The 13,458-nt window shown below is 43.1% G+C and overlaps 1 protein-coding gene across 1 annotated transcript in view; it reads right to left on the bottom strand.

Annotated features, from left to right (window-relative positions):
• The window catches only part of TTC38 (tetratricopeptide repeat domain 38), a 31,080-nt gene extending 18,012 nt beyond the window's left edge, over nucleotides 1-13,068 (bottom strand). The window contains exons 1-2 of the mRNA XM_063446754.1: nucleotides 12,960-13,068; nucleotides 2,911-2,988 (exon numbers count right to left, since the gene is read on the bottom strand). Coding sequence (XP_063302824.1) covers nucleotides 2,911-2,988; nucleotides 12,960-12,989 — 108 coding nt within the window. The 5' untranslated portion in view covers nucleotides 12,990-13,068. The remainder of the gene's footprint in view (nucleotides 1-2,910; nucleotides 2,989-12,959) is intronic.
• Nucleotides 13,069-13,458: the final 390 nt, after the last annotated feature.

Genomic DNA, 13,458 nt, shown 5'->3' with positions numbered 1-13,458 from the left:
ATCAGGCTGACCGGAAGGAGGGAAGCGCACTGCGCTCCCCTCCAGCCGGTTAATACTCGTAGCGTGGCCGAGCGCAGCCCTTACCGTTCCGCCCGCGGATCCAAGCCTCCACCCGTCCACCAGCCTCCGCCCGCCCACCCTACCCAGCTGTCTGCCGCAGGCTGTGTGGAGAGGAGGGGGCGGGGATATGACATCATATATCCCTGCTCCCTGTGGATCACACAGCGCGGCTGGCGCCCAGTGATGAGGCTGGGCTGCAGGACAGGACTCCAAGGAGCCGGGCAGCATGCACCCCAGGGACACGCTTTAACAGATGTAAGTATGTAATTTTGTATGTTTGTATGTCTCTGTATGTTTGTATGTAACTGGATGTATGTTTGTATCTGAATGTCTGTATATATGTCTCTGTATTCATGTATGTAACTGTATTCCTTTATGTCTCTGTATGTCTGTATGTATGTCTTTGTATGCATGTTTCTGTATGCCTGTCTGTATGTACGTATCTGTATGACGGTATGCCTCTGTATGTATGTATGTATGTATGTGTCTGTATGCCTGTATGTCTTGTACGTATGTTTCTGTATGACTCTGTATGCATGTATGTAACTGGATGTATGTTTGTCTCTGAATGTCTGTATATATGTCTCTGTATGCATGTATGTAACTGTATGCCTTTATGTCTCTGTATGTACGTATGTGTGTGTCTCTGTATGCCTGTATGTCTTTGTATGCATGTTTCTGTATGTATGTATGTGTCTGTATGATGATATGCCTCTGTATGTATGTATGTGTCTGTATGACGGTATGCCTCTGTATGTATGTATGTGTCTGTATGCCTATATGTCTCTGTATTCCTGTATATATGTATGTGTCTGTATGACGTTATGTCTCTGTATGCATGCATGTATCTGTATGTGTGTATGTCTTTGTATGCCTGTATGTATGTATGTATGTGTCTGCATGCCTGTATGTCTCTGTATGTATGTTTATTTATGCCTGTATGCCTGTCTGTATGTGCCTGAATGTCTTTGTATGTATGTTTCTGTATGCCTGTCTGTATGTACGTGTCTGTATGCCTATATATATGTATGTGTCTGTATGATGTTAGGTCTCTGTATGCATGCATGTATCTGTATGTATGTATGTGTCTGCATGCCTGTATGTCTCTGTATGTATGTATGTTTATTTATGCCTGTATGTATGTATGTGTGTGCCTGAATGTCTTTGTATGTATGTTTCTGTATGCCTGTCTGTATGTATGTGTCTGTATGACAGTATGCCTCTGTATGCATGTATGTCTTTATATGCCTGCATGTCTCTGTTTGCATGTATGTCTCTGCTTGTATGTCTCTGCATGATTATTTCTGTCTTTGTATGACAGTGTACCTGTATGACTTTGACTGTGTGACTGAAAAATGATGCCTGTGTGCCTGTGGCTTGGGAGGAAAGACACACAGGTGAAGATGCATTTTTTTTTTTTTTTTTTTAATGAGGGTTGGGGGCGCCAAAATGCATCTTCGCCTGTGTAACTAAAAATCCTAGCACCGGCCCTGTCTGTGTGTAAATGTGTGTGTGTCAGTTTCCACTATGTGTATATGTGTTTGTGTGTGTGTCAGTTTCCACTATGTGTATATGTGTTTGTGTGTGTGTCAGTTGTACTCTGTGCGTATCTGTGTCCTCTGTGTGTATAGATTATTATCTATTATATTTTCATTTTGTGACTTTTATAATGTAAATATCAGTGTCTACAAGTTTCATTTGGAATTTAAATCAAAAGAAATTACTTTCTCAAGGCAGGTGTACTTTTTTTAGACCTGCAGGGGTACTTCTCTGTAAATGTTTGAGAAACGCTGGGCTATATGATCCTTATATGATCTAGCACCCATAGTCCTTTTCCTGGTGTCCTCCAAGGTTGCTACCCAATTCCCTCATTAATGCTATTCCCAATATCCCACAGTCTCATAATATTTACAGGCATTTTTTCTGTTTACCCCTAAGTTTTGTCCCCCTTAGCTTTTGTCCAGTCACCATTAAACTCTGAGAATCTGCCTCTGGCAAAGTGAATGTTTGTATTCAACCACAGAAATTGCCAGTTCACCACGAGAATAACAAGAATATGTATGTTCCACATGAGAATTGTACCGTTCACCCTGAACACTACCTATTCACCCTTTACCATGTGAATAAGACGCTGAGTTCCTGTAAATCTGTTTATTCACATGGAAGCCCAGATCAAAGACCTTAATAATTCATTGGATTCCAAAATCAACTACTAAATAGGATAATCAAATTTAAACATTGGGAAATATATTCAATGTTGCAATTTTGGTCTAAAGTTTAAGTTGTGTTAGTGAATAAACACCACAAATTACGTAAATCATTCCCCAGTCTCTTGAATAGATGTTTACTCCCCCCACTTTTTTACTTTGATACAATTATGAGGCACGTTATGTTATAGAAAACTAATAATTGTATCCAAGACCCTTGGTAGACATAAAGATGGGGTGATTATTTAAAGACTATTTTCTCTCATGCTATGCGAGAATGTTCAACCGTAGTTGTTAAGCTTTTTTTTTTTTTTTTACGTCTACAATTTCTAAAATGTGACACCAGCTGTGTTTCTGGAACTACCATAAGCAGTCGACCAAGATTTCAAGAGCTAATTGTTGAATTTGGAGGCTTGGGTTTAAGAAAGATCATAATACGTCCAATCCAATGTTAAAATAATCTTTGTGTGTCTGTAAAGAAGAAGCGTACAAATTGCCTGCATCTGACACAATATAAAATAAATTAATGGAGATTAAAAACTGAAACACACAGAGAAATTATAATAGCATGTGTATTCAGTGAAAGTAATGGAGTCACATTTGTTGTAACTAAGAAACATTGACATATTACATGATATTATACCTGAATCAAACTGGCATCATACAGCTTGCAAGCTTCATTGCTGGTTGTGGAAAGTGACAGGCCAGCATCATCCCAAGCCTACAAGAGAATAACAAGGAACAATACGTTAAACAGAGCAACCCGGCACTCGTTAGCATAAAGAGCTTTATCGGAGAGCTTTGGCTACTAATTAAGGGCAACTCGAAGTATTCTATATTCAACAAGTATTGATAGACTGTTAGCCGTCGTGCTCTTCTTCTGAAGAACAATGTATGTAACTGTGTTATTGTATGTCAATGTGGTTTATGTTTATTATCTTACTGTATTTATAATCGTAACAGTTTATTTTAAAATAAGATGAGGAAAAAAATAAAATAAAAGGAAAGGCTGTCAGCCGATGAGCTCTTTAACTGATAGAAGGTCTGATTTTAGGCTTTGCACTGTCAGGGATCAGTCTCCAAACCAGACGTACTATCTGTAGGATTGGCATTCCGCAGCTTCTCGGATATAATGGGGCTAACCGCTAAACTGAGAGTTTTCTTTTACCTCTTTTAAGACAGACCTTGTAATACTCTGATAACACCCCAACCTTCACCCTCTCTGAATCTTTTGTATTAACAAAGATTTAAGAGAGAAAATAAGTTGTTTATGCAAAGTATCTCATACATTCATAGGTGGTGTGGTATGAAATGTGCTGCCATCATATAAATAATAACATTAGACAGCAGCCTATTAAACCAGAACAAGACAATAATGCTATTAAATGATGGGGTGGGGTGAGAATATAAACACTTCTAGTATTGAAGGACACATTTTCAATGTGCTGGTATGTGGGGTCACATTATCATCAGACACACACAGAGCTGGTATGGGGGGCACATTATCATCAGACACACACAGAGCTGGTATGGGGCGGCACGTTATCAGCAGACACACACAGAGCTGGTATGGGGGGGCACGTTATCAGCAGACACACACAGAGCTGGTATGGGGGGTCACATTATCAGCAGACACACACAGAGCTGGTATGGGGCGGCACGTTATCAGCAGACACACACAGAGCTGGTATGGGGGGGCACGTTATCAGCAGACACACACAGAGCTGGTATGGGGGGTCACATTATCAGCAGACACACACAGAGCTGGTATGGGGCGGCACGTTATCAGCAGACACACACAGAGCTGGTATGGGGGGGAGCACGTTATCAGCAGACACACACAGTGCTGGTATGTGGGGTCACATTATCAGCAGACACACACAGAGCTGGTATGGGGGGGGCACGTTATCAGCAGACACACACAGAGCTGGTATGGGGGGGGGGGCACATTATCAGCAGACACACACAGAGCTGGTATGGGGCGGCACGTTATCAGCAGACACACACAGAGCTGGTATGGGGGGCACGTTATCAGCAGACACACACAGTGCTGGTATGGGGGGGCACGTTATCAGCAGACACACACAGAGCTGGTATGGGGGGGCACATTATCAGCAGACACACACAGAGCTGGTATGGGGGGCACGTTATCAGCAGACACACACAGTGCTGGTATGTGGGGTCACATTATCAGCAGACACACACAGAGCTGGTATGGGGGGGCACATTATCAGAAGACACACACAGAGCTGGTATGGGGGGCACGTTATCAGCAGACACACACAGAGCTGGTCTGGGGGGGCACGTTATCAGCAGACACACACAGTGCTGGTATGGGGGGGCACGTTATCAGCAGACACACACAGTGCTGGTATGGGGGGGCACATTATCAGCATACACACACAGTGCTGGTATGGGGGTCACATTATCAGCAGACACACACAGTGCTGGTATGGGGGGGCACGTTATCAGCAGACACACACAGTGCTGGTATCAGGGGGGGACGTCACATTATTCAGCAGACACACATAGAGCTGGTATCGGGGGGTTACATTTTCAGTAGACACACACAGTGCTGGTATCAGAGGGGACGTCACATTATTCAGCAGACACACACACGCTAATAATACAGTTATTTGCACTGACTGGCAAAGCCATAACAGTGCCAGATGTATTACATTTCCCCCAACGGGCCTGTTTTGTTTTTATTTGTTTTGTTAGTTTTCAATAAAAAAAAAACTAAGCAGGTTGTTCTTTTGCTGCATTCTAAGGTCAAGATGTTGAAATATGTAGGAATTACACATACTTTCACCTAGAAGCAAATTGGGAGTTACTTTGCATAATGAATTGCCACACATCTAATTTAATTCTGATTAGCCGCCAGGATTAAACATTACTAATCTAAAATTTTGGATAATTAATCATTTACCTGTGATCTCACAGAATTCAAGCTGCTTGGATTAAATATTAATTTAAATAAACAGATTAAAAAGGACACAGTAAAATTGTAACTGCTTCCTCCCACTGATGTAGTTATAGTGTGTGGCGTCCTCTGGTGCCGTCCTTCCATTTAGTATTAAACCGTTTTCATAATGAACAAGTCCCCAGCAGCCCCGTCTCCTCTGTGCTGGGTGGTTTAAAGAGGAAGCATTGGCCTGAGCAAGAATAGGCGGCTGTGATTGGCTGAGAGTTTCAGCTGACTGCTTTCAACCTATCACAGGGCCCATTGCTGGTATGAATCGGTATGGCTAGAGCAGGGGTAGGCAACCTTCGGCTCTACAGATGTTGTGGACTACATCTCCCTTGATGCTTTGCCAGCAATATGGCTGTAAAAGCATTATGGGAGATGTAGTCCAAAACATCTGTAGAGCCGAAGGTTGCCTACCCCTGGGCTAGAGGGAAGTGTGTAATCTCTGCCTTATCTCCTGACTTGTTGTTGTCAAAAACTTTATGTAGGTAAAAGTTGTCGTGCCTTTAAAAATCGAATACTGGAACATGTCAACTCAGTCAATCCCTCCAGGCTTACCGACACCCCAATCTCTAGACATCTTAAATTATAACACAAGGGTCCCTTGGAAGGACTGGGATTCAGCGGCATTGAAAAAGTGACATTGAGACCCAGGAAAGGTGATATTGACAAAAAGCTCTTACAGAGAGAGAGAGAGAGAGCTTCTGGATATACCAACTAGAAACGCTATCTCCATTGGGTCTAAATGAGGGATTCTCATATACTTTGTTCGTTTCTGATCAATAATCCGTAAATAAACATATATTTTTCATAACTCAAGCACTGTATAATTTTTGCACCAGTATCTTTTGGTGTGCACATACATTAGACATTATGGTAACATTACATAACTCTATGACCCAATTTTATTTTATTCTAACCACATTTACTTCCCTAGACACATGTCCCACATCCTCCCTCACATACTAAATACTTTGTATTTAAAATATTACTATACCACTTTAAGGATGCAGTATAACAAATCAATCCATCAGAGTGAGTTAATAATTATTCACAAACCGGTAATAATCTACAGTCACAAATACTTACCATACAAATAATGATTGACTTTGTATAAGAAGTAAACATCACTATATATTTTATATGTACCTTACTTAAGAATGTCATTACTAAATCCATCAGGCGGTGTTTCATAGATTGATTCACATGCCTTGCACAAGCTATCTACACTAACCTCCATTAATTTACAACAGACATTATGATATAACATTATACATAAAGGAAATTAACCTTAATTCCTATCAAAGAATCTAAATAATTGAATCCATGAAGTGACTTCTCAGGGATTGATTAATATGCCTTGCAAATGGTATCTATATTAAGTAAATCTACCCTGGCTATTAATATGGAATTCCACAGCTTAATCTATCAAGCGATGAACCGGAGATGGATTGATGTGCCTTGCATTTGTTATACATGTGACCCCCTGTGAGTCTTGGCCATATATTAGCAAATAAATAAGGAAATCGGCTTTAACATATATATCAAACACGGAAATGGATTTCCCTATATATATATATATATATATATATATATATATATATATATATATATATATATATATATATATAAAACACTAAGCATTTATAAATTTGATCGCTATACCCATGGGAGATTATATCATTTGATCAGCTTAACCAGTCTTGATGGACTCATAATAGTGATGTTTCTACCGATACATTTACAATGAATCATATTATCCTAGATCAATCCTTAGTCGTAAATTAAGACTTGTTACCGATCACAGTTATAGATAGCCTTTCAATTTCCTCTAAGTTGGAACTCTAAATTCCAACAACTAATGATTTCAATAACTTTGATACACCCTTTGAATTTTGATTATTCATTTACACAAAAATGCCACTCTCATTGGCTAAGTAAGGTAATTGGCTCCATGAGACAGGGGCGTCAACAACCGACTAATTACATCCAAATAGGGAGGTTCCATCCATACACCTGATGATGCAGGCACCTGCCATTGGCTCTGCTAGTTGAGACCGCGTGAGATACTCCTTTATAAAATCGAACAGACTGCATTTCGAATGTTTCCTCTGATGAAGGTGCACACTTCTATGCACTGAAACGTGTGTCAGGTTATCGCTAATCTCACTTTGACACTATGGGCATGGTGTTTATTACTTTATCTGGGCACCTTATACATGTTTGGCTGTATCCAAACATTTTTAACTAGACACCGAGTGATATGCTGCTAATTTAATCTCCTTTCCAGATAGCTATGCCATGGAGCCTATTTGTGTAATTAAAGACTTTGGCTCCATGGCAATTAAACTGTATTCGTGTGGTCTGAGTGCCATTCACCTAATAGTGTGGTCTGAGTGCCATTCACCTAATAATGTGCACTCAGACCTGAGCTATCTGGGGATATGTTACATGTCTGTGTTTTATGTGCAAAAAGTAACTGTGTATTTTAAAGTAATATTGTATCTGTGTTCACCACGTGCATAATGGAGTCTTGCCTTTGTCCTGGGAGATAATTAGATTCCTTCCCCAATTATCTCCAGGGCAGAGAGGAGGGATTGTGAGGCATTGTGGGAGGTAACTCATGTGTGATTGGTGTATTGTGTAATTGTTGTAAATCCCTACCTTGCATGGGAGAATCCTTTATAAGCCTGTTGTGTGAATAAATCAGTGTTGTTCCTGCTTAACCCTCAAAGTGAAGTGTTGTCTCATTCTTGGGGGGAATTTGACTGTATGCCGATTGCCAGGAGTGTAAGCTGTTCAAGTTCGTATTGCTTTTCCTGTTCGGCTGCTTCCAGGGTTCGTGTGTCTCTTGTTCGGGAGTTGGGGGATTTGTGCAGTTTGGAGTTCGGGAGGTTGGTGATTGCAGTAGCTGCTGGTCTATCGGAAAGGGGATTATCGCCTAAACGGTTTTTATCCTCTTGTGAGCGAAACGGTCCGTTACAATAGTGTCCCTTTAACCCCTTAAGGACCAAACTTCTGGAATAAAAGCGAATCATGACATGTCACACATGTCATGTGTCCTTAAGGAGTTAAAGCATAAAAAACAATGTTCCGGGGGGCCTGGCCAAGCCAGCAAGCTGAGAAGTCGCAGAACAGCTGGGTTCCCGCTGTACTTGCCAATTTCTTGTTAAAACTCACTAAGTTGAAGCCTAAAGAATCCGGGATAAGCCACCAACAGAGGTGACCCGGCAGCAAACCTGAAACCCTTATTGAGTGCTCGACTGATCAGATGCCCAGAATGGAAAGTCGCGTCCTGCGGGGGATGGGAACGGGGAGAGGCGGCCGCTCTCCTCGCCCAGACACTGGAGGCACGGCCCAACAGATGCCCCAGGCCCGGGGGGGTTATCCCGGTCCAACGCAAAGAAGCAACCTACTCACGACTGCGCCAGCTGAGATGCATGGCGAACAGCAGAACGACATTAAGCGAGACAACATGGCCGCCGCCACGTGCACCAGGCCCGCAAGGAATGCGGAGCTTGAAGCTAAACTGGACGAAGCTGGCGTCCAGGGAGCAACTGGCAGACACAAACGTACCTGCAAAGCAGCTGACACTCACCCGCACAGAGCCGGCACCACCGCGAGCTCCAGCGACACACAAGGTGAGCCACAGCCAGCAGACACGTGGAGTCTACGGGCCGAAGCAACTGCCAACAGCAGTGGCAAACCACAAAACCCACCCAGCGAACTCTACTCAACGTCCAACGCACCCACAGACGATGCTGAGGAGACAGCACACCATCACAGACAGGAATGGGAGGCGGCTGAAGCTACCTGCACGGGCCGCGCCAAAACCCATGTGCCTACTAGGAGCAGAGGCAAGGGCCTATTCGGGCACACTCCTGTGCAAAACCCGGGCAATCCGCTCGACGCACCTCACCGCACGGGGAGACCACGCCGTTACCAGGCCCGTGTACACTTCTTCCGAGCTGGGGGTTCACCTGAAGGTAACCCTCCCACGCCACCCATACACCCGGGGGGACAGCCGAGCTCCGGCTGATCCTTGGGCCCACGACCCTGTTGATGGGGTCAATGGACATGTGGCAAGGGCCCCTGCATAGGCCTCGGGCCGAAGACACACGACACCTGGACGACGGGCAACCAGGAAGTACGGCGGGAGAGCCGCAAAGCGGGGAGCAAGGCGCCTGGCGGGCCCGGACAGACAACGATACGGTCACCACGATGGGCCAGGAAACAGTCAACCTCCCAAAACACACTAGTGGCATCGGGTGAAGCGCCCCTGCAACCCACATCTAGACTCCACGCAGGACTTGGGACACCCTCACATTCATGTAACTATATATTCGCCTAGTGCTACAAAGGCCACCTCCCATGTAACTTAACTTAACCATATACTTAGTCTTGGTAGCGGCAATACACAGCGGCAGCTCTATAAGCTTGCTTTCCCTTTATGTTAGCAAAAGGTACTGGGCCGCCTAAGCCAAAAAGTTAACCTAACCTGTCAGCGTATACCTATCTTGTATCATGCAGGCACAGGGTACCCACTAGCTCCATCATATATATGCTGCCTACCTACTACCATAGCATGCATCCTTTAGACACAGTAGCACTGAATATACAAACCATAATCTAACGAGACAGTAAGCTAGTGGTTAGATTGAATACACCCCAAAAATCTACTACACGTTTGCCCTACAAACATTAATAATGCTAAACATAATCCTGCTGAGCTTGATTGATTTGTTTAACTTGATGCTGTTTGGTAATCACATGTTAATATCAGCTGGCACCGCTCAACCTATATGCTCGAAGGGATTTAGCTACCAAATGTGTAACTTATTTGATGTTGTTGCTACCCAGCCATAGAGCACACCAGGTTAGGCTTGAGACTTAACTATTTAGCCTGTTTAACCATAGCCATAACTGCTTAGCAATTTTGGAGTCTAGGGTCGTTTGCCTATAGTTCCTGTTTACACTGAGAGGCCATATCATTAAAGTATGTGATACTCAAGTGTGTCTCCAGCCAACTCTTACAATTGTGACCTAGGGCGGTTTACCTAGCTTGATGAGACCACCTGTAGAAAATGGTGATAATCAAATATACGCATCTCATGGAGCAAAGTGTTTCTTTAACTTGTGAGCAGCTTACTGTCTACCCATGTGTTACCAAATGTCTGACTATAATAATTTAGCATGTTGCCAACCGGATCTTATGATCCCTAGCTTGTATTCTCAAACTAAAGTTTAACAACAAAAATTAAAAAATGAGGCATCGCAATTCTGGAAATGTAACTTAATCTTGCCAATTGATGTATCAACCCTATACTGTAAATCACTCGTACATTTCCCCCAATTTCTCTTCTGTACCCCATCTTATATGCCTTTAATAAAAGAAAGATTGACAAAAAAAACAAACAAACCAATTTTCCCTTTTGCTCAATACATTATTCATATACTTTCCGTGTTAACAATTGGAACCGGTCCTCACCATTGTTTCATACATATCACCAGTGTAAAAAGTACATTTTTGTACTAGTATATTATTTTATTATTTATATAGCACCAGCAAATTCCGTAGCGCTGTACAATGGGATATATTGTGTATATATTGTATTGTCTTGATTTTATAAAATGTTAATATATAAAAGATTCTCAAAAACATTAATTAAAGGGAAACTCCAGTGCCAGGAAAACAATCCGTTTTCCTGGCGCTGCAGGTCCCCTCTCCCTCCCACCACCCATTCCCCGGTAGCTGAAGGGGTGAAAACCCCTTCAAGTCACTAACCTGAGACCCGCCTATGTCCCTCGGCGGTGGTTTCTGCTCGCCACCGCTCCTCCCAGTGATTACGTCAGCCGGTGGGCGAGACTAAGGAAAACCTGAGGCTGAGGAAACCTAATGCCGCGCACGCGCATTAGAGCTCTCCATAGGAAAGCATTGGAAATGCTTTTCAATGCTTTCCTATGGGGAACTGAGCGACGCTGGAGGTCCTCACACAGCGTGAGGACGTCCAGCGACACTCTAGCAAAGGTTTTCTGTGCTATTAAGCAGGAAGTGTCCTCTAGTGGCTGTCTAGTAGCCAGCCACTAGAGGTGGAGTTAACCCTGCAAGGTAATTATTGCAGTTTATAAAAAAAACTGCAATAATTACACTTGCCGAGTTAAGAGTAGTGGGAGTTGGCACCCAGACCACTCCAATGGGCAGAAGTCGTCTGGGTGCCTACAGTGTCCCTTTAAGGAAAGCTCCAAGAATTATCAAATGTATTTTTTACAGCATACTTACCTGCCCATTCTGTCCCTCGGCTCACGTGTGATCCTGTGCTAAATTCAAGACGCAGAGAGGTAGGACGGGAGGGATGATTGTAGAAAGCCTTTTTACTGACGATGGTACTAGATAGGAAGAAGATAGGGCGGCAAAAACAGAGACCATTTTCAGTGGGGGGACGTTGAGGACAAATAGTCAGGGGGTTGCGTTTTCATTTTAATATTTTATGCACGGTTTTAATATCATATGGATAGCTGTGCGTGTATTCACAAAATTGAGAATTACAGGGCAATTGCAAAATTTAGGCCAAAATATACTGTATATGGGATAGAGAGACTTATTTTTCACCCAGCTGAGGAAGCCGATTATTTACTGGAGAAACTTGTCCTGGGGACAGTGAGCATACCTTTTTTTGTGGACTTTGCCGAATAAGTGTTTAATGCATATATTCTTTTATATTTGGATTTTTATTTACAATAAACAAATTGTTTTATATTTGCACTTACGGCACTTTACTTGTCCTATTTTAATAGAGTGTGGTCCTTAACCACATACGCGATTCTATTTGAGCCTTATCTCAGGCTCCTGGTTTGTAAGTATTAACTTTTCAAGTAATTCTAGATATACTACAATATCGCACCATATTTGTCTTCTCTGTGAAAATATATACAGGACAGAATAAAGAGAACCTACTTCAGAAGAAAGGGAGGGTTGCCTTAACGGACCCAAAGGCTATTACCACTTGAGCTATAGTCTATTGCTCAGTGATATGTGAGTGTTTCCTTGACACTATATTATATTTACAGGTGTATTATTTATCTTACTGATACACAATATTGAAACAAAGACTACAGAAAGTGAATCTTTGAGGTAGATTATTGGTGGACTGGCACCTTATAGTTTCCAATTATGCAAATAGTTACATAGTTGGATATATTGTAACTTTATGGTGTGTATTTGAAAACATAAACACATGGTGTTACAGCAGCTGATTGGGAAATGTGGAGATACATATTACACGGGGAAATATAGGCAAGATTAGAGCTAATACATTACAAATGATATATTGTATTCTATAGTATTTTAATTCCCCAAACTGCCCAATTTAGACCAAAATAGCGGATTCTGAGAATGAACTAACACCAGCTATGGTTTCACTTGGCTATTTTAGTGTAGATTTTGCCAATTACATTTTCATTCACTTCTGTTGAGATTTTAGTGAAACATATTCTGCTTTTTTGTCCTGAGCTTCAGCTATTAAACCTGCAGGAGTCTTTGGACCACAGCTGGAATCCTGGACCAGTTATTCATAAGCTTTCATTTCAAGAAGGATTCCTCCATAAAGCACCAACATATGCCATAGCACTGCACATACAAGGTTTAATCAGACCAAGAGCCTGTGTGCTGGCCCTGCAGCTAATGGCTGGTGACTGGGGATATATTCACAGTGAGGATCACTCACCTTGCAGTCCCTCAGGCAGTCAGTGGCCATGCTCACACTCAGTAAGTGCAGGAACTAGCTGCAGGCTGTGCATGGAGGGTTTGTTATCCTGGGTCACAGGGGCCACCCATCCAGGGGAGGATACAGGAGGCATGGCTGAAAGGGGGGGGGGGGGAGGATACAGGAGGCATGGCTGACAAGGAGGGGGGAGAATACAGGAGGCATGGCTGTCGGGGAGGGGGGAGGATACAGGAGGCATGGCTGACAAGGAGGGGGGAGGATACAGGAGGCATGGCTGACAAGGAGGGGGAGGATACAGAAGGCATGGCTGTCGGGGAGGGGGGGAGAATACAGGAGGCATGGCTGACAAGGAGGGGGAGGATACAGAAGGCATGGCTGTCGGGGAGGGGGGGAGAATACAGGAGGCATGGCAGACAGGAGGGGGGGGGAGGATACAGGAGGTATGGCTGGGGGGGAGGATACAGGAGGTATGGCTGGGGGGGGGAGGATACAGGAGGCA

Source organism: Pelobates fuscus, chromosome 3 (assembly GCF_036172605.1).
Source record: "Pelobates fuscus isolate aPelFus1 chromosome 3, aPelFus1.pri, whole genome shotgun sequence".
Lineage (NCBI taxonomy): Eukaryota > Metazoa > Chordata > Amphibia > Anura > Pelobatidae > Pelobates > Pelobates fuscus.
Note: the sequence above shows the minus strand (reverse complement) of the source record. Positions and strands in the feature narration are given on the sequence as shown.